Source organism: Gymnodraco acuticeps, unplaced genomic scaffold, assembly GCF_902827175.1.
Source record: "Gymnodraco acuticeps unplaced genomic scaffold, fGymAcu1.1, whole genome shotgun sequence".
Taxonomy (NCBI): domain Eukaryota; kingdom Metazoa; phylum Chordata; class Actinopteri; order Perciformes; family Bathydraconidae; genus Gymnodraco; species Gymnodraco acuticeps.
The window spans coordinates 164320-189942 of NW_022992041.1; the positions used below are offsets into that span (position 1 = coordinate 164320).

Sequence of the window (25623 nt, forward strand, 5' to 3'; positions counted from 1 at the left end):
AAAGGAGACACTTGAAATCCGAGAGCCCGTCTTAACGAGTGAAAGAATAATGACAGAGCCTTTTAATCACCTCAACTTATTGAAGTCCCGTGTTTATGGGACAGCACTGCAACTGCATTCTCCACCAACAATAAGGATCCTGTTTTGTATTTCCGTATGGCTTTAAACATTATCTCCTAGGATGCATGTTCATTATTATTTTTATTAAAAGCACAAACAAACACGTAGGCCAGCTTGTATTTTGTTTCACTTCAAATTATACATAATTTCCATATAGGAAAACATCAGCTTTGACATAAAAATAAACACAGAGGTTAATACTGCAAATCAGTATTAAGAGCATTAGACTCTCCACAGACTAAACTAATTTAATACTCTGTAATTATATATAAAAAAAAAAACACCCCAAACAGTAGTATGGAAATAAAAGTTAATTTAATGCAAAGAGCATATAGCTCTGACATTCTCAGAGGAGAACTAAGTAAACAGCATGTTGAAGGAAGTATGCTGGGATAATTAAAAACATAAATACTCAGAGGTTTCCATGTGATGGGTGGCTGCTGTCCAAAATGAAAAAAAAGGAAGCCCCCTTCTTAGGTAGAGTAAAACTCCTGAATGTGCTGGGATGTTACCACATAGCTCCACCTAGTGTTCAAAACACTTCAATTGATATTCCTGAAGTCTCTAATGCACACATGCCGCCCACAGAAGCTTATAGCTGCACGTATTCAAGTTTCCAGTGCCCTGTCCTTAGATGAGAACCAATGTGATGGACCTCTTTTTTTGTTCCACTCATCTACTTGTTTGAGGCTGTAGTTAAAATGGAACATCCAGTCGAAACACCCCATAAAGCTGAAAACAAAATAAGAACCAAACTAAGTTCAAAAATCATGATGACTTCTAGACAAAGAAGTTCCTACAAAATCACCATAACACAAAATAAAACAATTACAAAAGCTTTTAAAACATGTCAGTGTAGAAATACACAGTTACTTCTCTTTTTATAAATAACAATAAAATACCTGCTACAGTAATGTAAGGTAAGCTTCGGAAACATAAATGACAACAAATGTCAACGTAAAATGTTCGCTTGCTCTGTGGCGATGAAACGTTTTACTTCCTAAATGGAATAAAATGACATTTAAATGAGTGATATGGGGAAAAGTATTCATTCATCTCGGGTGATACACAATATTAACTGTTATAAAAGGTTTTCATAAAGGCTGAAGTGCTTAACAGTCACACTGAATGCTTTAGCAACACAGGTAGCTCACACTCAGCTACAGGAAATCACAGTCTTGAAACATGCCAATTACACATCATTTATGGGCAATTCATTCACTGAACATGGAATTTATAGATCATAGAGGTTGTGTGGTTTTTTTAACAGAAGATGTATGTGTGGTAAAAATGTAGAGAGCAACATACAATGAAGCAACAAAGGGGGCAATATGGGAAATGCACCAAGCACACTGCTTAGAGACAGATTCAGTCAGACATGAAGTGGACGGTGGTCAGATGAGAGGTTTTAGATGGAGGAGCCAATTATTAATGATCTTAACACCAAAAAAAGCATCTTGAAATACATGGGAATAATAAAGCCAGAAAATGTGATAAGATCTAGTTCTTTTGACTGTCTGAGATCACAGACAAGGTGTTAGCAGAGGTCCATTTTGTTTCCGTGATAGAGAAACTATAATGATGAGATCTTCCTGAGAATGACTGTTCTACATCAGCTGGAAACTGTCGCCTGCAGTGACGCTGCATCACGTCAATAGTTTGGCCCTTTGCCGTAAGGATTCCGCCTCATCGTGCTACCATAGCACATGGATGTATCACACACCCCAGGCTGACCGGGGATGCCAGGATTACCACTTTTGCCCTCTGCTCCGCTCAGACCAGGAGATCCAGTCTCACCCGGAGTACCTGGCTTACCGTACCCATGGGGACCCATTGGACCTGTAAAATAAAAAATACTAAGATATTATCAGTTCAACAAAACAGTACACAGTATTTACCTGGAGTACATCAGCCACAGGATTTACCTGGAGGTCCTGGTGGCCCTTGGTCTCCATTGGTGGTTTGACCCGGGCTCCCTTTCTCACCCTTATAACCTTGTTCTCCTGCAAACAGAAGTGAACCTGTTTAAGCATCCTGCAAAACAGCTCGAATCACACTGTAGACTTTGGCACTGGTTGTACCTTTCAACCCATTAAGACCAGGGTGCCCTGGCCGACCAGGTTGGCCTGGCTGTCCCCTGGAGCCACTAAGACCAGAATAACCCCGGAGTCCCTGGAGCCCAGTTGGCCCTGGAGGACCAGGAGATCCAGGCCGGCTTTGACATCTTGTACAGCTACTCTGCTGCTTGCTCACCATTAATATAGGCAGCTCAGCTATGATTGACAATGAAAACAAAAATATTTATGACATGTGATGAAACATACAGCAATATATCATCTGTCAATGATGATACTCACACTGAAGGATCTCTCTGCAGATTTGCCGAATGTGATTGTCCGACATTTGACTTGCCTTGAGTATTGATCAGACCATTACATTATGTTAGTCATAATCAGATAAAACATCAGAATAAAATACACATTGGAAAGTAAAGTGAGCACACATACAGGTGTTCCTTCAGGTCCTGGTGGGCCAGCTGGACCACTGTCCCCTGGCAGCCCTCTGGTGCCAGGTAGGCCCGACTGGCCTGATTGTCCGGGCCGTCCCACATGACCTTCTTGACCTCTCTGCCCAGCATCTCCTGTTGTCGCTTTCTGGCAAAAATACCACCCCAGGGTTAGCAATACTAACAATAATTCAGTTTGGATGGAGGTACAGTTAATAAAGCAATCAGCCCAATATACCTCTCCTTTAAGTCCCATTGAACCAGTGGAGCCCTGTCAATGAAAGTATTCATTAATTAAAACATAGAAAACATTCAAGAGAGCACAAGGCTGGACAATTTTTATTTTATTTATAATAACAGAAACTCAGATTATAGTTAAAAAAAGACATTCAATTATCAGTGGTAACATCTTGTGAATTTTTGGAGAAAGCCTAAATCTTGGAAATACAATGGTTTAAATGTGTAGCATGTCAGACTTATGACCACTGAGTATGTGTCAAGCCATTATAGCCCTACCTGTAGGATTAATGGCATCACATTGTGCGGTATCACTCTGATGTGTACCGATGTCATCCAAATGCAGTTACAGTTTCACCTGCATGTGCTCGCAATTATGTGAATTTATTTAAAATAGGCCATGATTTAAATAATTTGACAACAAGATATTGTGGAAAAGAGTCATTACAAATGAGGAGTGGTGAACAAATATATTGTTAATGTCCTGTCCTTTATATCCTGTATTGATAGATTAGATTTGTTTTGAACCAACTCCTTATTCATTATTTTCCCAACAAAAGATAAGGCTGCTTAGCCTCATGGTTGGGGAGTAATGAGTTAAGGTTTAAAGTGCTTGCCCTAAACATGGCCACATGGTGGCACTATCCACATATAAAACGTAGTCACAGTTTTGAACTTTCCTCCTCTGACAGAGAAAAGATTCATTGTCCATTCTTGAGGCCAATTTTTTATATATTGTTCAAGTTAATCTTAATTTGCACCAAATGAAAAGAAAACTATTTAAAGAACAAATTCATTAAAATGTCCTATAATATAGGGTAATTTTATAATACATTTTCACACTAGTTTGGTCCATTTGTTGAACGTTTTTGTAACACAACAAAGCTGATTGAAGAAACTCACGGGTTCCCCTGGCCGACCCTGCTCTCCTTTTCCACCGGTAATTCCCTGGTGAGAAAACCATTAGACCAACGTCATGATACCATCTATAATCAGTGTTTCAAGCACAAGCCTGAACTGTGTGCAGCTTATGGTTTTGTAGACGGTATAGAAGGTAAACATATCAATTCAAAACATGATTTATGTAAAATATGTACTATTTATGGGTAATAATGTCTTTTGAATGAATCACATTATTGCCCAGTAGACATAAATATGATTACACTTCCCTGTTGCACCCTCAAGGTGATATAGGTGTCATTAAAAAAAAGAATCCAGTTTATCTTAATGTAGAAAAACCATTCTGAAAGTCAACAGAATGGCAAAAGTTATATCAAACATCCAAAAAACACAATTGCTTTCCCAAACCATAATAAATATGTGAAAAAAAGACTATATTTACACTGGTTTATAAACACTCATGTAATAGAATATGTTCCTCCACTAATAGAGGGATGCTTATTATAGACAATTATTTGATGAATTCCTCACTGTGATTGTAATGCACTGACATCCTTTTCCAAAACCCAATAGTGATAAAGTGAATTACTATTTAGATTAGCATTACATAGATCAACATGATCATAGTACGATCTGCTTGGGTGACTAATCTAAATATATCTTGAATCTTACCGCCTGTCCTTTGTCACCTGCACTTCCTCTTTGACCCTGAAAAAATAAAAGGACATGGATATTTTATACTACGTTTTCTGGAAGAGTTAACAAACACAAGTGAAATACAGTCAACATTACAATATATCAACACAATAATTCCATATAGTTCATGACACAATACTTCTCACATCTAGCTTATATTTTATACAAATATAAAAAAGTTATTACAATTCTGGGTTGAAAACTAACTGTGATGTAAGTCATTTGCTGATATGGAATGTGAGTTATTATTACAGCTGAAATGTGTGGCAAACTGATGCTTATAATTGAATATCAGTCAACTATACTGCATGTTTGACCAGACTGGGTTAACCCAGACCAGTAAACATTTACTTTACAAATTATGAATCGTCTTGTCATAAATGATGTACCTAAAAAAAGGTTTCAACAGGATTAATAAGGAGAGACGACGGTGTCACAACACTCGCAGAAAAAAGTATGTAAAAATACCTTGCTGCCCGTGAGGCCTGGCATGCCGGGGTGCCCCAGCTGCCCTGCTCTCCCCGGTTCTCCTGCGCTCCCCTGTAGCAGTGTGACATTTAACACCAATCATTAAAAATAACAACACCTTAATTTATAAACTGCAGGACATAAAACTTTGATTCAATAAATTATAACGGTATTTAAAATCAGACATAAAGCCAACTGGTTCATGTTACATTATTTAAATGAAAACATACCACAGGCCCTGGTGTTCCTTGTATACCTGGAATTCCACTTTCACCATTATTCCCCTAGATTAAAACATAAACATGTCTTTATGTTACAGAAATACAATGTAAGAACATCCAAAACACATAAATTCACTGACTGGACTGCTGTTGTTTTTGTCATGATTCATCATCATTGATGCATGTTTTACTTTCACAATGCTTTGTGAGTTGCAGTCTGACGTTCAATTATGTCTAAGCGTGTGCTTTCTTTTCCAGTTGAACAAGCCTCTGTAATTGCAGTCTGAATCTCTGCCATAACATCAAAGTATTGCCTGGCTGTCCATAAACTAGCTTTTCACTTATGTGCCATTTACCAATACACATTGGCTTTTTAAACCCGGATCAGCTAATGAAAAGTGATTAGGAGACAGAGTGCCCAGACCAGACAGGCCCAGACTGCTTACATTTCCACAAAAATTCCACTGACGAAAGCAGTAAGACCAGATCATCGCTTAATTTAGCTCTGCCGGTGTGGCCAAGAGATCGTTGCTTGTGCTAAAGTGTATTTCAAAAAAATATAGACCAAACAAAACATGCAATGCTGCTGACCCAACTTCTTTATATGCATTTCAACCAACTCGGCTCCAAAGATTTGAGATTTTTCCTAGTGATGCTATCCACTGCTTTTATGGCTTGGGAATCTTATGTCATATAATGCTACACTTATCCATATTTGTTGGCAGCTGTTTAACTATACTATATTGGGCTTGGACTCAACTAAAATCATGACATATCTCGGCATGCAGCTTGTCGGTTCTTAATGCCAGCTGGTGTGGATTGATCTGCAGTATTGTCTTTTCTTGGCGCTCATTGCCCCAGGGATGCAGAAGGGGATACACTACTCACATTATATTTAGTGTACATTTAATCCATTTTAAATATGTTTTTCAATGGTTTTGATGACTGTCGGAGGGATGAACGTCAGTGATTGTTCATTGTGGCTTTGCGTCACTCAAAGTAAAGCTGTTTGAAAGACCTCAAAGGGGATTTTCTAACAAGTATACATGATTACCTTAAGTCCAATTGATCCTTTTAAACCAGGTGCACCAGGTAAACCCAATTCACCCTACAGGAGAGGAGAGAATAGCTTTGGTAACCTTCAGATTCAATATTAACTCTTTGGTGTACACAAGAATAGTCCAAAAATATTTTTAACTTACAGGAGGTCCAGTAGATCCGCTGAAGCCCCTGGATCCAGGCACACCAGCTTCCCCCTTCAATGAAAATTATAGTCAAACATGAGAAGAGAGAGGATGCAAAACAATTTGTTTATCTTATTTCCGCATACATTAGGTACAGGAACTCACCTTTTCTCCATTTAAGCCTGCAATTCCTAGCAATCCAGGCATACCCTGGTAGCAATAAAACACATTAGGCTACTGTATCGCATATCAATATATTCAAGATTTAAAAAAAGATGTCTCAGAATCTGAAATGATACTAAAAACGGTATGATTGACCACAGGTTAGTTCATTCTTTTTCATAGTAATATAATTGCTTTCATGTGTCAGTAACAATTGTTAAAGCACTATTTCAAAGCTTACGACCTTTAGATATAAATCTAATGCAAATAAACTGTCCATATGTTTTATTTGCTGATAAATGCAATACTATAAAAAGTAGTTGCTCTTGCCTGTAGGGGACAAAAAGGAATGGGGATCTAAATGTAGAATTTAATGGTTTAATACAATAAAAATTGGTGTGTTTCACAACATGCAATAGAGCTACCCTGGGAAGTGTTGTGTTTTGACATTATTTTCCTCTGAGATAAATGCTTGCAGATGCTTAGAGGTTGCCTCAGACTGAAGTTTGAGTAACATATGTTCTTAGTCAATACATTTGACAGGCAGGCGGGGAGACAGAAATGTACTGTGAGCCACCCAGACACTAGAACTATAGGTGAGGAAATCCCCGTCTTGGGGCCACACTTTAGCACTAACTTCATCTTGTTTTAACTTGAGTAGCTACACTGCTAATCCTGTCTCCATGGATACATTATGACTCTATTGTTCTGGTAAGGAGAAAAGGCTACAGGCTTGCGGAGCAAGTGACTCATCTTTTGTGGACCCAACACAAACTTTTGGATAACACTAATAGTCATGATCAGTGGGGAAGCTGCCCGGTTGAAACACTTTCTTCCTAAAACAGATTTACAGCATTCCCTCGCTGAGTTACTTTTTCTGCCTTACTTTACAGTATAGCTGGAGCCCTCTTGTTGCATAACAGGGTTATCCTGGGATGAACTACAGGGGAAATCCCCCCTAATTTACTGGCTGTCAGGGGTATTCTCTATACTGCTGACATCATTTTAACACAAAGCGGTACTACAATAATGCATGTTATGCATTAAAATCTGCATGATCCATAAAATCAGGTCTTCTACGGTATTTGACTTTTTTTAATGTTCCATAAATGAGAGTATAATTTTATGTCAGCTTCAATTAGTAAACCTTGATGTAATTATCACGTACATAAAACTCCCCTCTTCCTTCCTTCTTTTTAATCCGACAATTATTTCATATTTCATACAATTTTCATCAAAACCTACATTTCTTCAAGTCAGAGCCAAGATTGATCAGCTCAAACCAATAACAAATGTGCACCATTTTCTTTTACAACTCACTGGATGGCCTTCCCTTCCATCAACACCAGGTATCCCACCAGTTCCAGCTTCTCCCTTAAAACAAAAAAGCAAAAACATTATAAATACATAACATTCTAATCGAATTTAGTAGTTCGAAACATCACAAACAGTAGTTCGAAACATCACAAACATCATTTGCTCATATTTTTACATGCCATGTTGGATTCATTAAATAGGCATCAATCTAAACTCTGATGTGTACACAAGTCAAATGGGGTTGGGAAAAGATGAGGGAGACACCAGGACTGTATGACTTAATTTCCATGGTTGCCAAACATCCACAATACAACACTTGGGAACAGCAAAGTCTTTTAATGTGCAGCTTAGACAACCTCATGCCTCCATTATTCTCATAATCCCTTAATGAGCTTTTTAACATTCTTCAATTTCAAAACAAGCAGACCTTTTGACCATGTCTCCCTCGAAATCCGCCCTTTCCATTTCTTCCAGGTAGACCCTGAAACCAGAGAAAACAAATGTACAAGACTATAGCGGCACATGAGCTTTAGATTCAATTTTGAATTGTTTTATACATACAGGTTCTCCTAGAAAACCTGGTGGCCCAGGAGGTCCCAAACTTCCCTTTTCTCCCTGGAAACATCATGGCATCAAGTTGATTTATATTCTTATATTTCTTGTGTAATTTGTATTAGCCATTAGAATTGGTTGAACCCTTACCAGTTGCCCAGCTTTTCCAGGTAACCCTGCAATTCCTGTTAATCCTATTGAACCCTGGAAAACAGTCAAAAGATTTGGCAAGAATATTAGACAAAATCATCCATGTTTCTCAGAAAGATAGTTACACTGTACCGCTTGGGAAATAATCACGTCATAGACCCATTGTGAAGTCACAATTATGCAGTCATTATACAACGTTAGTCAGCAGTGGTTTTGTTTTTCTGGGATAGACACTGAATTTAGCAACTATTTGGCCTAGAACTTTGGGGAGTGACAAGTTAAACTGCATCAGGCATTGTTAAGATTGCACTGGTCGACCTAAAACTAGACGTGAGGAACGTGTCTGTTGAATGGTCCCAGACATTGGAAGGATCCCTCTCTGCAATTTCACATTTTCACTAGAAAGGACAGCACTTGGAAACAAAGCGCGAGATAGCATGATTTATTTTCAGATGTTGCTTTCCATCAACCAAAAATATGGTAATCGACTCGAGGAATCAATGACTGTACGGTGTACAGCATTAAACCAAATTACGTATTTATCACTGGTTTGATCAGTTTGTTTCTTTCATTTAAATTTTTTTTTGTATACAGTATGAAAATACGTTTTAGTCAAACGTTTCAACAGTTACTTTCTTTAAGTTTGAGCTGAGTTCAACTTTCGGTTTACAAACAGGAAGCGGTAACACGACAACGGATTTATGCCTTTGTCCAAGTTGTGCAGTAAAGGCACCATCATGGAAGCCAACTGGTAGTGCTTGAATTGTCTTTATGCCACGTTAAGTGTGGGATTGTGTTGGCAGCACTTTGTTTGATGCTATGGAGCATTAAACATGGGCAGCTGCTAGCATAGGTAGTGTAAGCAATGGCTGGTATATTTTAATCTTGGGTGTGCAGCAAATATGCAAGTAAGAGCTTTCACATACTCCCAAAGCTCAACTGTGAGTTTCTTAATAGGAACGCAGATTTCAGGGGAAAAAAAGTTGTAGTTACATTGTTGATGACCTACAGAGAACATTAGCAAAGACTAGATGGAGACAACCTAAGCATAGTTCCTTCTAAGGTCATGAACGACTGTGGTAAAGAACAAGTAACACAAACATAGCCATTACTTTGGCTAAGTGGCAAACACTTCTTCTACCTCTTGTGTCCATAAATGATGTGCTTCTGACTTAAGTTAGCAAACATCTCGTGTTTCTGTTTTCTACATCATTTGACAGGAAAATTAGATGACACCGTTGGGTGGCCTTCAAATGTGGGAACAATTTGGTGAGGTAGATGTAAATAGGTATAAATCCCAAGAAAATGTACCTTACAACCCACATAACTATAATATGTTTGTGATTTGTAGACCCTCTTTGACCAGATCTTTTTTTTTACTTTGCCATGAAAGAAGTGATGGAAATTCACTAGCAGTCCACCCCCTCTAGGTGCTCACCTCTTTCATGATGCCATTACACTAATGAAATATCCAATTATGAGATTTTTTAAAAGCGCTTCGGCAGAACATTAAACATGATGATAGTTAAATCCTAAGAGCACTACAGGAAGCAGGGGAAAAGATATAGTAAATCCTACTGACATTAGGTAATGCAGTGCTCTGTATTTTATTTGTGTTGCCAAAATCCAAAGTATTTTACCTAATCAAAGAAAGTTGAGAAGACAGTCAAGGCACTATTAAACACTTAATTTGATGCATCCTGGACCTGTGAGTAACACTCAAACAATGGGGCAGATGTTACGGGAAGATTCGCTCCAGGTGCAGACAGCTGAGACCATTTTCAAAATGACATTTACTGCTTGACTTGTTGTCCACTTCATCCAACTGGCAGGAACCTCCTGTGGTCACACTGATTACAAGGTAGGATGATTTGAAAGAGAGGATATAGAGAGGATGTATTACCCAATTCAAAATACCATTAATGGCAAAACGTTAACAGCTATCAAAGCAATACAAAAAATACATAAAGTTGTGGAACTGTCCGGTTTATGCTCCAGTCTGCCGTGGCTGTTGTTGAGGCCTTCAATGGTAAAATGCTGGATGATTTGTGCACTGCTTGCCTTTGTTTTACTCTCCCGGAGAATATGGTTTTATATTTATAACATATGGTCTCTAGCGTGATTGATGTGACGTTTGTTCAAACGATTCAAGTTAATGTGTCTAGCAGGGATATCCTGTCAATCCTATATTTGTTATCTTCATGATTCAATCTATATTTGTATTTTAACCATCACTTGTTTTTTCAACGGATATCTTTTTTAAACCCAAAAATACAGTATATTGAACAAAATATGTATAGCGTATTATCGAGTACTAAGAATACTGATCATCCCCACCTTCTTTCCTTGTTGTCCAGGCAGTCCTTGTAATCCAGACACACCTTTCTCCCCCTAACAAAACAGAGTTAGGTTAATTGTTGTTGGTTGTCAAATATTGTGCAACAGATTAATTCCAAAATCTATTGGGCCACAATGTGATGTTTGACCTTCCTACCGAAACACCTGGCCTTCCTTGCTCGCCTTTGTACCCATCTGACCCACGAGCACCCTGAGCGGAGTAACCAAAAACAAAGTAAACCAGCTTTAAATACTGTACTCTGGATGCTGAATTTAATGTTCGGGCAAGTTTTTCATTACCTCTACTCCTGTTGGACCTGGTAGCCCTGGACTTCCTCTAATCCCGGGAATACCCTTCAGACAAAAAAAGACAAGAGATACTCACAATTGGTTAAACATTTGAACCCCCCTTAACTGTGTGTATTTTCTCTAAGTGATTCTATGCTGCAGGGTAGGTTTTTGATCATGCTCTAGAACATGTGGTTCACTTTTGGATGGTTTTCATCACACAAAATCACTGCTGTGCTTCCTCCAGTGGTATAATCAGACATGTTTTCTATTTACCCATTGGAAGAATAACTATATTTACGTATGGAGCGGTTTTAACCACATAGGATTAACGAGCAGACACTGTCAGGATTTAATGACTTAATTGGTATGGGTATTTTCTCAGATGCTGATGTGGATGCCGCTATGATTGTGTTTTTGGCGGTTATGATCTGTATGTTTGTATATTGAACTATGTAGTACTCACAGGCTTACCATCAGCACCAGCAGGTCCAGGCTGAGCAGCTTTGCCAGAGTTTCCTTGTTCCCCCTAAAGAAAGTGGAATGAGGTCATTTTCATCGTGCAATCTTAAAGCAGCAAAATGGATCCATTTTGAAACGTATCTGGTAACAATATGCCTTCTCTGGCACAGATTGTCGATTTCATTTATCATTTTGAACAAAGCTGAGTTGTTTTTTCTAATGTAAGATGCTCTTGAACACATTGTGGGTCATAAGGAACATCTGCAAGCCTGCCATGGTCTCAGCATTTTGGATCTATTAGTAAATGTAGTAAAACCTGGATGTGACACTATAAACACAAACATGCCTGAAACCATGTAGGTTTTATTAACGAAGAGTCTTGTTGCTGAGGTAATATCTCTCTAGGGTCTGTGTGTAAAGTTTTTTATGACCAGGGCTGCCATTATTTGGTTGATACACCGCGATCAATAAAGGGAAACATGTAGGTTTTATACCCCATTTGGGTAATTTTCCATTCAAACCAGTGTTTATCCCAAGCAAAGGCTTGGTTTGCTTCAAGCAAACAGCACATTAGGATCTTACAAGGCTAACCATAACTTCGTCACAATGGCTAGCCGCAATTTGCCTTACTTTAGAAAAGAGGCTATTATGTGCATCCATAATTTGTATTTTTCAGCAGGTAACTGTGTATTTAGGAGATAAAAGTGCCAAAACTCCCCAAACCGCACAGTTTCTGGCACCCAGGAAATCTATGTTTACAGGCTGTAATGACTGTAGTTACATTTGATCTACTGTATTGGAAAAATGTAACCTCACAGGTTCATCACGTAGACTTATCAGACACAGTGAGCAGCATTTAGACATCAGCACACATTCCCTCAAAGCTGAGCTGTGAGGAAGAGAAGGTTTGTGTGCTGTTTTTTTAACAAAAGCCATCTTGTCTCCTTTATCTCCTAAGATCACCGCCATAAACCCTAACTGTTAAAGATTATATGATTTCAACAGAAAACAGTTTCAGTAAACATTTAACCAACAGTATGAACAATGAGGACAAAGGGCTCTGTGCTAAACCAAGAACAGACTGTCTCTGCATGCCTTTCTGCAGGCTAATTTTGCTTGTAATCTGGTTTTCAGTGTAGCAATATGTGCTGCATATGGAACAAGCAAAAATACAAAGAATGACAAATATTATAAAAAGAACAATGTCTTTTTAAAAGACCTTTATTCCTGGTGTTCCAGGGGATCCAGGAGGACAAACACAAGGTTCCTGAGTTGGTTCAGATTCATCGGGAGTGTAGCACTGCAATGAACAAAGAACAGGTATTCATCTTTTATTTTTAAAAGTATTGTGCGCACGTACAGAATTATATATGTTAGAGGTTAAATGATGAGTATAATAATATATAGCCTTGTGTTTTGGACTATTGGTTCATGGTTTAGAAAATTAGCAACCTGTTGATTCATGTTCAAATGTTTGTGTTGGTCACAAAATCCAATACTGAAACTTGAACCCATTATTGCGTTCAAATTAAAATAATATATTTACTATATTATACATTTTTTTACCTAACTTGCCGTGTTCAACACACTGCATCTACACACTGCTTACATTTTCATAGTTTAATCTCACTCAAAAAAATACTTCCTGATATCAGGCAATTTCTAACCTACATCAAAAGGAAATTGATGAATTAATTACATTGTAAATAAGCCTTTCAAAAGCACACAGAGAGAAGAAAGAAGCGGTGTTATACTTGGCAAGCATTGTTATTTCAGGCTCCTCTTTTCTCTTTTGATATTTTTATCTCACATCATCACAGTAAAAGCAGTAATTTGGCGCTGGCTCTTTGGATGTAGCAATTTCAACACCAGCATAATAAAAGGCCAATGCTTCACAAACACAGTTAGAGCCAGCAGACATTAAAAAAAAGTGCTGAGTGCAAAATGTTTGAACCTGATCCATGCATCTTCTTCCAACAAATTGTTATCAACAGATGTGACTTCAATTGATATGCTGAGTGTACACTTCCACTACACCATACTACAGTACACTGCTGCTGAGAAACATTAAGCAAGAAAATAATTTCATGACATGCAGTTTGAGATGTGCAGTGAAATGAAGTGCTTCGAAACAGAAGCAGATGTAGTTGGACAAGATGCGAAGTAAGTGAGAATAAGTTATCTTTGTTGCTTTTGGACCGAAACACATGTTCAGTGCCAAGCAGACTCTTGTACTTACGACACCCGGTATTTCACATGCAGTCTCGCGGTTATTCTGCTCAGGGTCACAGTAGATGCGAAGTTTCTGGAGTTCAAACTAAACAACATTTGAAAAAAGAAGAAACTCTTGTTAAAAACAACCTCAGCTGTGGGAAACTCCAAACAAGCTGACAAACCAAATATCGGGGTAATTTTGCAATGGTTTTTATAAGTGCTTTGCTACTAATGAATTGAAATTGCTCTTAAGGCCCTGACACACCAGGCCGATATCGGCTGTTCTCGTAAGTCGGGAGACGAAGCGTGTCCTGTCGCCCAAACTCAATTTGGTGTGTCCCGCACAAGCCCCCAGGAAGTGCGCCGGACTCAGATGAAAAATATTCGTGCTGGCCAAACGGCGGTACTACACTTCCGTTTGGTTGCCAGGCCCGGAAACACTTTTTCCCATTAACTTACATGGGGAAAGAGTGGTCTGTAACTCGTTGGATAATTTTTTTAAAACTAAATAAACTACCCAGTATGAACACTTGTATAGCCCTTATTAAAAACATTCGTTCCTCAAGTTGTAAAAATGTGCTAATAACGTTATTCTGAGAGTTATCTCCCTCTGCATTATAAACGCGCATCTAACCCACGGGACCGCGCCGCCCGGCACATTCATGTTACGTGTCCCGACCAATCAGAGCACACTGTGCTCACAGGAAGGGTGGGGGCTGGAGCTATTGGAGCTACAACGAGCCGTTAAAGGCAGAGAGTGAAATTCAGTGAATACACGTAGTTTACAGAGATGCTGTATGAGGAACCAATGTGAGTTGCGTTTATCTTTACCCATGGATAAGAACGGATCCATATCGTCTTACTGCCATCCCACGGAGCTGTAATAATGGATATATTGCACATGTTTGCTGTAATTCATTATCATACTACATGGGCTGTATGATTAAATCTTGTACCGTAAATGTTGTATTAAATAAAGTTAATATTACCGACATTATTAACGTCCCTGTAGCTTCGTATTGCACTAAGAAGCTTATTGCACTGTATATAAATATATATATATATATATATATATATATATATATATACAGTGCAATAATTATTTCATGCTAAATGAAGCTCTGTTGGATATCACTAGATCCTGTTACAGCGTAATATAAGTACATAACGATTGATGTGTACATTAGCATCATTACTAGCTAGCCGCTAACTGCCGCCTCGTTCATATCAAATCCATGATAACAACAATCCATTACCATGCTGTCATGAACGCGCGGTGATGTTACGTGTACGCAAATTGACGTGCTTGATGTGAACGAGCATTTTGGTTAAAGTTGCGCATGCTCTATGAGTGCACATACGGGTACTTCTCAGGCATGCTGGGTAATCTGTGACGTTTCACTCTCTCAAAAGTTGGGCCATTTTATCATCATGCGCTAATGAGCAGCTCTCATAGGAATGAATGAGGCCCCGCCTCCCACGCTGTATCCAGTTCTTATTATACCTCCATGGTCCCGCACCGTCGACCGTGACACGCCTTATTTGGACTGCCTTTAATGACGAATACACACTACCGCCGCCTGCTGGTAAGGAGAGTTATTGCCACTCACGCACTGAAGTCTTTGCGGTGTGTTCCCGTGCGACACATGGCCAAGACGCAGGAGAACACCGCGACGCAACAGCCGGCGTCGGCGAGTCCTCTGGTGACTGCTTGGTGTGTCAGGGCCTTTATACAACTGTTAAATTGCCCTCGTTGGAGCTGCTACGTGTTGCCAAACCTCCCTCAGTGTTGGAAGCATTCTAAAGCGACGTTACACTTTTCTTCCATTATTTGGTATTTTGTTGATGATGGGGTGAAACTGCTCCAGAATGTCCCGTACGCTGTTTCACTTCAGTAATCCATTCAAGCCGAACAATAATCCCCACATATGATTTATATTATTTTTGACCTCATGAAAACATTAGTACAACCGCATGTTTGGGGGGCATTAATCAATGTAGAACAATATTGTTTTGTTAACAATAACAGTGTCTTGTATTTAGGTTTAAACATGATAAGAATGTCTGCTGTGATCTGTGGTTTATGATAATGTGATGCTGTTTATAAAATAGCATTGGGGTACTTTCAGATGTCCAATTATAAAGAAATATGTTTCCAATTCTAAGTGTATTTATCCGAAAGTGATACTCACACAAGGACATCCACTGACTGTTGAATGACTTCAAACTATGTGATCCTTCTAACAATGGATCCGTACGCACAATAAAATGTACCGCCAAGCTGCGGCTTACACTATCCACAGCTTTAATGATGTGACAACATACTGACAAATGTAAAAGTCATAAATGAATAATGTTATTTGTATTTTTTTCTGCACGGACCGTATCCTATTATTCCTTATGGGAAGTAATCCTTTAGTAGGATGTAAGTTATTTTATCATATTTATCTATAAGAATATAGAGCCAGTTTTACCAAGGATTTTATTTTGAAAATAGAAGGAAGAAAAGGGGGCTGTATTATTTACATGATTTTATATGTATTTTTTTCCATATACCCCATATACCATCATAGTGGCCAACAATGCTGTGCAATGATAAATCATCCTAAATGCTCACATATGTGCTTGAAGCAGTTTAAATAGTCAACTTGTTTTATCATAATAACACGCAAAAGAAGTATTGTGCAAAACACAGCTACTCTTCTTTTCCATATTATTATCAGTACATTAAATGTTATGTTATTAAATTATCACACTACATAACATTCTGCAGAGCTAATTACAACACAGCACAATTATGATTCATTGCGCCATTTTACGTAGCAAAATGTGCCAATTGAGACCTATAAAACAAAGATTAATAAGAACTTGTGGAGAAAAAGGCACATTTTCGCCAAAGATTTATTGTTCACAGAGTTAAACATGTGTCTCAGGAGTCAGCAATTAACGGTGTGTTGTTGTTGTTTTGAACATATACAGTATCAGGGCTGGGTTTGCAGAACTATTCATTTAACAGACTCTCTCTCTTTCTATTGTCCAGTAAACAAACCACTAGATTACATTTCTGGCAACAAACATGTATTTGATTTTTTTTTAAAAGGATTCTTGATGTTTTTGAACTTACCGGCACTGTTGTTTCCTTGCTGACATATTTTCCGACTTGTGTTTTTCCATTGATGAAAATACCAACAGGGGGCTCCAAGGTTTGGGTATCAATTACCAGGTCATCAACATAAAGAGTAACATCCTCCTCGGTGACCAGCAGACGCAGCTGGTGCCAGTTCTCATCAAACAGCTGTTTTTGTCAAAGAAAAAGAGAAAGAACAATTCATTAATTAAAATGGTACGGGCTGTCAGTCTGCTGATAAAGACATACGAGAAACATGTTGCCCCCTGGAGGGTGAGTGTTCACTGCTGTTATTGTTGTCAAGAGCAAACCAATTGTTAATTATTGTTTAAATCAACAAAGTTCAAAATCATTTGTTGATTTGTTAAAATCCTGAACATGGTCAGTCTTGGTTTTGAAGATGTATTTCGAAATATTGTGGCATTTCAAACCTTCTGCGAGAACAGGCTCTTACTAAATACTACTATAAAATATCTACCATGCAATGTAGGCATACTCATTTGGTAACATTTTATATTGTTTTATATGTTCTGAATAAACTGAAGGGGAGATAGTTGATTGACTAGCTGTATGAATGAAATGGTAGCGTTACTTTTCCAAGGACAATCCTACTTTTGTAAAGGTTGAATACGTTTCTGAAGCTCAGGTTTATGTAACCTTGTGGATGTGTGCATTGGACGATTTCCAATTATATAATACAAGTATTGTGTTTGAAAGAAATGTTTATGCCTCTCAGAGTATTCAAATATTAAAGCGAAGAATACCCTTTGAGTACCGTTGATAACTCTGATTCTTGAACAAGTAACGAGCCATTTTCCAGCAATTAATATTTACTTTCAGAAGAATTTGGGGACTATCAAGAGTAAGATTACAATAACAATATTCAAAATAGAAGCAGTATAGGCCGAGATATCCTTAATTAACTACTTTAGTCCCAATAAAAAAGGCTGGATCCGAAGTTTCCAATAGTGCAACTCAGTTTATACCATCGTTTGACCCACTATTTTTGGTCAAGACCTAGCTGTTATTTTATATCACAACCACAAAAGACTGTGTTGTAATCTCTTTGGAGAGCCAATTGTTCATAAAGTGTAAAAGCAGTGAAGTGCCTGGAGAACTGTTTTCAAACAACTTGTACTCAACACTGCACTTTCTCCCGTACATAGCTATAAACCAGCCCTGTGTGAAGACGATTGTTGAGAAAATCCATGGCCAGACAAACAAACAGACATATTATCCTTTCATTCTACCAAAGTCTCAAATAAATAAAAGTTTTCCCATACCCTTTCTGTTTGATGTGAAAATGTCACTGTTTGAATTCCACTGGGTGCCTCACTGGTTGTGGTGAACATGACTGTGAACTGAACTCCATTTAAAGTCACCGCCATCTGAGGTTTCCCATCACGCGTCTGTATTCTCCACACATCCCATTCCTCCATGGCCACCGCTCCTGTATACCTCAGTGTGGCCACAAAAACGTATGACGGAGGCAGGCCATCGGGAAAAAGGGTCCTGGTGGACCAAATTTAAAAGTCAATCAACTTGGGAATACACTGGTGGAGATGAAAAATAATAACAGCAAGCTGATTACCGTGTAGCTTCACTCAAGTCGACGCGAGATGTCACTTGATAGGCGTTGGTGCCGGAATATGCCCCTTTAGTCTTCTTGGCTTTTTTAGCCAAATTTAAATGTAACAGAATATCAAAACCCTTCTCTTCACGGGAGTCTGTGGGGATTTTGGCTGGACAAACAGTCTCTGCAACAAACAAAGAGTGAAATAAGGACGAGTCGAGAATAAGTTAGATGTGGAGGAATTATGTAATCGGAGGTCAATTCATAGCAATGATACTGTCATAAGAGTAATATTTGATAATATATGACATGTTTAGCTATAGACAATGAACTGCAGCTGCTTACCTTCACAGAGTTTTTGTCGAATGATCTGTATGATCCTGGAAATACCTTTGTAGTCCTCAACCGAGAAGACATATTTTGCATATGGCTTGTTTGCAATGTCGTTCAACTCGGCCGCTTCTGTCTCTGTCCCAACACCGATTGCAAACAGAATGACTCCTTTTTTCCTCGCTGCCTCTGCTGCCTTCAAAACCTCATCTTGAGACTTCCCATCTGTGAGAACAACAGCAATCCTGGAAATACCTGAAGGGCCACGCTCAGACAGGCCGAACACTTTGTCTGTAGCAAACTTAATGGCCGTCCCAGTCCTTGTATTTCCCCCCATGTAATCAATGGACTCCATCGCTTTGATGAGGTCTTTGCTGGAGAAATGCTTCCCCAGAGGTATTTCTATGAGGGGGTCATCGCTGTACTGGACAACTCCAACCTGGGTAAACTTCTGTCCAATGTTGAAGCTGGATGTTATGTTGACGAGCCAATGCTTAATTAGTTCAAAATTGACATCTTCTACACTCCAAGAACCGTCTAGAATAAAGACCAAATCACATGGTGCGGTCCTACAACCTGAAGCAGACAGGAAATAAACAATCAACTTACTGTAAACATGTTTTTTTTCCCAACAAATCCAATTTAGTTAGGTGAAATACATGAAATAAAATGCAATTACTGTACATCAAATGACCTTTGCCAGATGTATGCATTCGATTTTTAATGTAAGGACAACAAGCAAAACAAAGTGTGAGAAAATGAAGACAGAAGCACTCTTACTTCTTATGTCTTCATCTTGAGCTGCACTAAACAAATGGAGAAGCATGAAGCACAGGCATCTTAAGACAGAATGCATGGATGTCGCTTTGTAACCCATTATGCAGCAGTACCAAGTTCCAATTGTGCACCTACAGGGAAAGGGAAACACATGCTTTGTATTGCAGGTAAAAAGGAAAAAGGACAATGCAAGCATTTGTGACATGTGTTCTCTGTGTAAGTTTTGCCTTGACAGAAGTAAATTCATATTGTTTTTCCATTATTGAGTTGTTTGGCTGCCATTTAATGTGGCTTGTCCACTCTAACCAGAATTTAAACACAATACTATTCCACTATACCTGCACTGTCAACCATAAAATAAGTAATAATAAAGGGTGTGTGATTCCTTAAAATGATGATTCAATTAAAGCAATAAAGGATTCAAACATATTGCACATGTGAATAGCAGCAATTGTGCATTTGTACATATATTCATTTTAATGTGACTTTTTTTTATTTGGTTAGGTAGGATTAATTAATTGGACAGATTGTTATTAACATGTGTCATCAACTGTGCTGTCTACAGTAGCTATATCCTGGAAACACATTACTCAAGAGGCCAATTCATATCTTTATATGGCATGTAGAAAAAACACTTAATTTAGAAACAATGGCTACCAGACGGGAACATTTTGGAGAAAAGATGCTTAGCAATAATTTCAGTGATTATAAGGACTCATGGTTTACTCAGACAAATGTGATCTTAATCTTTAATTTGTTGGCCACTTGGGGGCAGTAAAACAACATTGACATATAATCACCTTGTAAAGTTGAAATTGCAAAATGTATGGTAAACATATCCGGCGGACGACATCAGTATTTATTTTTTATTTAGGTAATTATCAACATAATGAATTGTTGTCCATTTTTTACTCTCTTGTAGCTCTGTTTTCCATTTCTACTAAAGACTGAGATACATATCTGGCTCATTAGCTGATATATACTTCACTATATATTTACAAGCTAGTGCTAACTTTGTCTATGTGCTGATAAGTGCTGGGCTGGTATACAGTAGTGGGTTGGTCAAAGCTCCAAAAATAGCTGCAGTCAGATGTCACTGAGGCTATCAAGTGCAAATCCTATCACCTGTGTTTACTTTTCCCTAATTAACTCATGTCCTACCTCCCACTGCTGTCACAGAAACTTCTGTACTACCCACAAATCCCTAATTCACTCACTTGTTGTACCACAAACCTCCGTGCGGCACACTCCATCTTTCCAGTCTTGCTGCACAGCCTCAGTACACCTAAGCATTTTCCCTTTCAAGCCTAATCCACCACATCCTCACATGGCACTGTCAGCTCTAGTACATAAACAACTCTCTGAACCTCTGACCACAACTACCCTTAAACCATTGCTCACTGTTTCCTGTGGTATCATCAGCTGTTTCCTCAAATCTGCGGCTTCTGCCAATCTCTGCCCGCCTCGGCTCAAATACAACACGCCTGCCCAGAAAGTCTTCTCTCCCACACTTTTCCTTCCTCACGGATAAAACCAATTATAATACTAAATATTACCTTTGAGATGATGAAGTAATTTTAGCCAGTTTCCCATCTTGTGCTGCTAAGAAACTCACAGTAGTGTCATTCTGGGAGCATGATTATTTTACACATGGCAAAATGTTTCAAAATATTAGCAAGTCTGAACAAGGAAACTGATATTTTGGAACGTAAAACTATTTTGACATGATTGATCTTTTTTGGTTTGCCTCCATGCTTTCAACTCCCTCCAGCTGTTTTGTATTTATCCATCGTGTTAGTTCTACTAAAACAGCCTCCCTTGTGATGTTTTGCCCGACAGCCATTCTTCACCTGCATGATTGACTTAATTAATAATGATTTCACAGCATGTGCTCAGCCCTAAAGGTTTCCCATCCTATTCCCGCACAGCAACATCTCTCCTGTACGACTGACTGCAGACTGTTGAAAGGCCAATCCTTAACCTGAGGCACTCAAAACAAAGGCGCTGAGGTCCCAATATAACCTCCTAGTGCTGAGAGTGTCAGATTAGATGATGGTTTCTTGACACCCCTCATATAAATGGTATCTGATCTATCTATCTAGCATGGTCTAACAGGATAATAAGTCATTTTAAGTGTTTCCTTATCTAGCATCACTGGCAGTACATCAAAAATACTTTGTTCAGAACAAATACTTTGTTCGATACTGGTTTTGAATAGACCGTGTAGCTAATATAATTTGATTAAAGGTGGGGTCATTTTGGAGAAACCAGCTCGAGTGCGCAAGAATTTGAAAATACACAGCCGGAAAAAATCTGCCACTTCCTTACAGAGCCCCTCCTCCAACACACACGAACGCGCACATGACCAATGAGGGCACGAGATAAATTAAGATATTCATTGCTATCGGGATGTTAAGAGCATTCCATGGAATATAACAAAAAGTTTATCTCGAGCCGGTTTCTCAAATTTATACCCCACCTTTAAGGTTTTTGGTTGTGTGTATTTTTGCGAAAATGTGGTATATCCATATTGTACTAATTCATGTCTCCGGGACCTTGGTGAGGTGATCCCCTGACTGTACATGTATCACCATCAACAGGTCAAAATGTCTATTTGTCCAATACTTTGGCAAAGCTAACTACACCCTCACCAGCCTCAACTGTTCTTTGTGTTTGATGCTAATTTAGCATGCTTATATACCAAACTAACATGGTGAACATCGTCAACATTACCCCTGCTAACCAGTAGCATGTTGACCTTGTTATTGTAGGCATATTAGCATGCTGACGTCAGCATTTAATCCAAAAATAGCATGGCTGTTAATGTTTGATGTTTGATCACATAACAAGAGGGCCATTTTTACAAATTACAACTTTTATGGTGACTGCAGTCTTGGATATGCTTTTGCGCCACAAACTCAGAAGTGGAAAATGAATCCCGCAATGTCAAGGCAAGAGCAACACAAGACAGAATGCAGTGCTTTATCATCGTCTCATGTCAAATACAAAACAGTGGCATGTTAAATATGTTCTATTTACTGCATTTCGCAAGTTCATTTCAGTACCAGGTGAACACTTATATTATTGATGGTGCTGCAAACAACATGTAGCATTATAGTGGAGTATAATGATGGTTATGTTCATGCTCACATAATTAGTGATGAAATGGGATATTAAGAACCACGTAAAACAATGAAAAGAGCTGTGTTTACATTGTGCATGTGAGCAGAGGGTAGACATTTAATCATGCCTGTTTCATTGGCTGCTCTATCAAATGATCTTTTACAGTATTTTCCAACATGTGAAAGGAAGAAACTGCTGACATCCTAAAAGGAGGCAGTTACAAATGAGGACCAGATAGGCTGCATACAGTAGAAGAAGCAGGACTTGTGAAGGAATTTGATGGGAAGGAATAATAGATCCTACACCTTATCCACAGCTATTTCTGAATGTGACACATGAAGGTCAACAATACAGTGGTTAGGAGGACATAACCCCTTGGCCTACAACATGTTTTATTACTGCACAGCCAACGAGAGGTCACACTCTTTAACATGACTGCATTTTTCCACCATGTAAACTCAGTGTTTAAATAACACAGTTGAAGGAGGCGTAAAGCTGCAATAGTTGTGCAAGCCATTTTCTTCAGAATTCTCCCCTCTAGAGAGTTGGAGGAGGTTGTTGGAAAAACCCCTCATTGGCAGGGTCCAGTCGGGATGACTTTCCCCTCGACTGACTTTCCCCAAACGCGGTGTTTCTACACCTCTGCTCAAGCCACATGGAATTAGTTTACACCATCAGACGGTGAAATTCCAGCTGTGGACTGTGACCAAACACATGTAGTCATGATGATGGGGAAGCAACCTTCATCCAGGAATGAAAACGCAACATTACACGTGCTGTGCTATAATGCTAAAGTAGGGATGCATGCATAATGTAGCAGAAATAACAGGTGCACTTGTGGTGCAGGTTAGTACCAAACTCCATTGATATATAACGTTAATGGGGCAGCACAGACACTTTGTAACTCCTTTTGGGACTGAATGGCAGAACTGAAACACAAGTATAAATATTGAACAAAACAAAAAGTCTGAAGGCTATAAATATAACTACCATAAATTCATTTAGAGTTGTACCATTTGTTTGTTGGAATAATTTGCAAAGATTTATGTGAGACTGCTGTTCAGGAAGCTGTTAAACTAAATATCTTTCCCATTTCACCAGATAACATTTCACTTGTTCAGACTGGGCAACACTGAGTCATCAGACAGATTGTAAAGACAGTATTAGACCAAATATCTAGTGCTTAACAGTGTATACTTCCCTTCAAAATGACATTTTTACATTCAGCAGGAACCAAAATAAATAAGGTATGGGGCCCAGATAGAACATCATTTTTCAATTTGTTTGCTTGCTGCACTTTATGTTATGCAACAGCATGTTTTAACTCCACTTGAACTGTTGGAAGCTAAACTTATCTCCTGTAAATTTGGCTAAAAGGAAATGGTTCCATTCCAGAAAAAACAACTACTGTTCCTGCTGAATGGTTGCCAAAATAAGCAGGATTTATCACTGCCAAGATTTTCAAGCAACAAGGGAAAGCCAAGCCCTATCTGTTGTTCTCCGTGGAAATCTGTTCAACTAATTCAAATCGTTAAATAATGTCCAAACAGATCAATAATGTCTTGTAAAACATCTGCTAATGGGGATCTTATCCCTGTGTTCACTTAGAGATGCTTTCAAAATTGTTTCTACTCACAAAATACATATTATTGTTGTCCATATACATGCAAGTCTCACATCTGTAAAAAACATTATGAGTACAGTAAATGCAATGGCATGGTGCACTATGCAGTATGCCTGCCCAGATTCTAGGAATATGAAAGAAAAATCTATTTTACGAGAAGTGAAATGGCCAGGACATTTTTTAGAGCTGATTCCATTCATTCTTTGCATGACAGTAGAACAAACAAGGGACTGATAACTGAGCTTAATGTCTTCAATATGCAACTGTAGCAGCACAGACTCTGAAGGACACTAAAGTAAAAGTTGAAACAGTGCAAAAACTGTAACTAATCTGAACACATCAAAATACATACAGCACTGTACACTGAAAAAAACACTATAGTAAGCCCAATAAGTTCTCTCAAATGATTAAAAAAAACAGACTCATTAGATTCTAATATTCTAATATATTTTGATGAAATAAAAATTGCAGGTGCATGTTTGTGCATGAAAACAACACCAACACTTTTAATGCCTTACAGAATTTCTCAAATTCAGAAATAGGTTGCCTCAGAAAAGTAAAACAATGTAAGCAAAAAGTTACCAGTTAGTGTCCAAGCCTTGTGTGAAATCCTGTTAGTCCTCTCATTGATTGCCAGTCATCAATACTGCTCAGAGCCCTGGGTTTACAGAAAGTGAATTAGGGGAGCAGTGCACATGTTTCTCTGCTGAATGAAAGCCTGCCCTCTCCAGCAGCTCTCTCTGTCTACTCTGTTTCTGTCCTTCTTCCTCTCCACCGCCCTCCCCCCCCCCCCCTCCACCTTCTCTCCGGACTTTTACTGGCCTACAGCCACCTTCAATTACCATGGGTGGAAAGAGAAGCAGATAAGGAGAGCATGAAATAGTGAAGCAGACAGGCCATCCCTGAAAGTCCAAAAGGAAAATAATAGTAATGAGCACAGCCTCCTTCCAAGTGTTGAGGGTTTGGATCGTTTGGGGGTTGCTAGGGGCATTTCCAGAGAACATGGAGTTTTCTGGATGTGGGACAAGCCAACAAGTTTTAGTACACTGAGACACTGCTCACGGTACCTCCAGCAGGACCTAAAGGGCTCCGCAATGCATAACTCCTTTTTGATTTGCACTTCATCACCCAAATGGACTGCAGATTACTTTCTAACAAGTCAGCAATAAACTAGGTGTGAAGAGCTACTGCAGTGCTGTTTCTGCACGAACAGCTGGAAGTGTTTAGAAATATGGAGCTGAGTCTGTAGAGCAGG

General features: G+C 38.8%; 1 protein-coding gene across 1 annotated transcript; it reads right to left on the reverse strand.

Moving 5' to 3' along the window:
* Window positions 1–410: 410 nt before the first annotated feature.
* col21a1 (collagen, type XXI, alpha 1) lies at window positions 411–25057 on the reverse strand. The gene is made up of 29 exons (XM_034201898.1): window positions 24951–25057; window positions 19625–19752; window positions 18860–19420; window positions 18533–18698; window positions 18225–18453; window positions 16939–17109; window positions 13840–13917; window positions 12820–12900; window positions 11605–11667; window positions 11151–11204; window positions 11008–11061; window positions 10851–10904; window positions 8514–8567; window positions 8373–8426; window positions 8239–8292; window positions 7815–7868; window positions 6498–6542; window positions 6351–6404; window positions 6203–6256; window positions 5158–5211; window positions 4928–4999; window positions 4436–4471; window positions 3767–3811; window positions 2865–2897; window positions 2628–2774; window positions 2478–2532; window positions 2202–2393; window positions 2046–2123; window positions 411–1959 (listed from the first exon to the last, which is right to left on the reverse strand). Exons 2-29 carry the CDS (start codon window positions 19719–19721, stop codon window positions 1772–1774), a joined length of 2877 nt encoding a protein of 958 aa, XP_034057789.1. The 5' UTR covers window positions 19722–19752; window positions 24951–25057; the 3' UTR covers window positions 411–1771.
* Window positions 25058–25623: the final 566 nt, after the last annotated feature.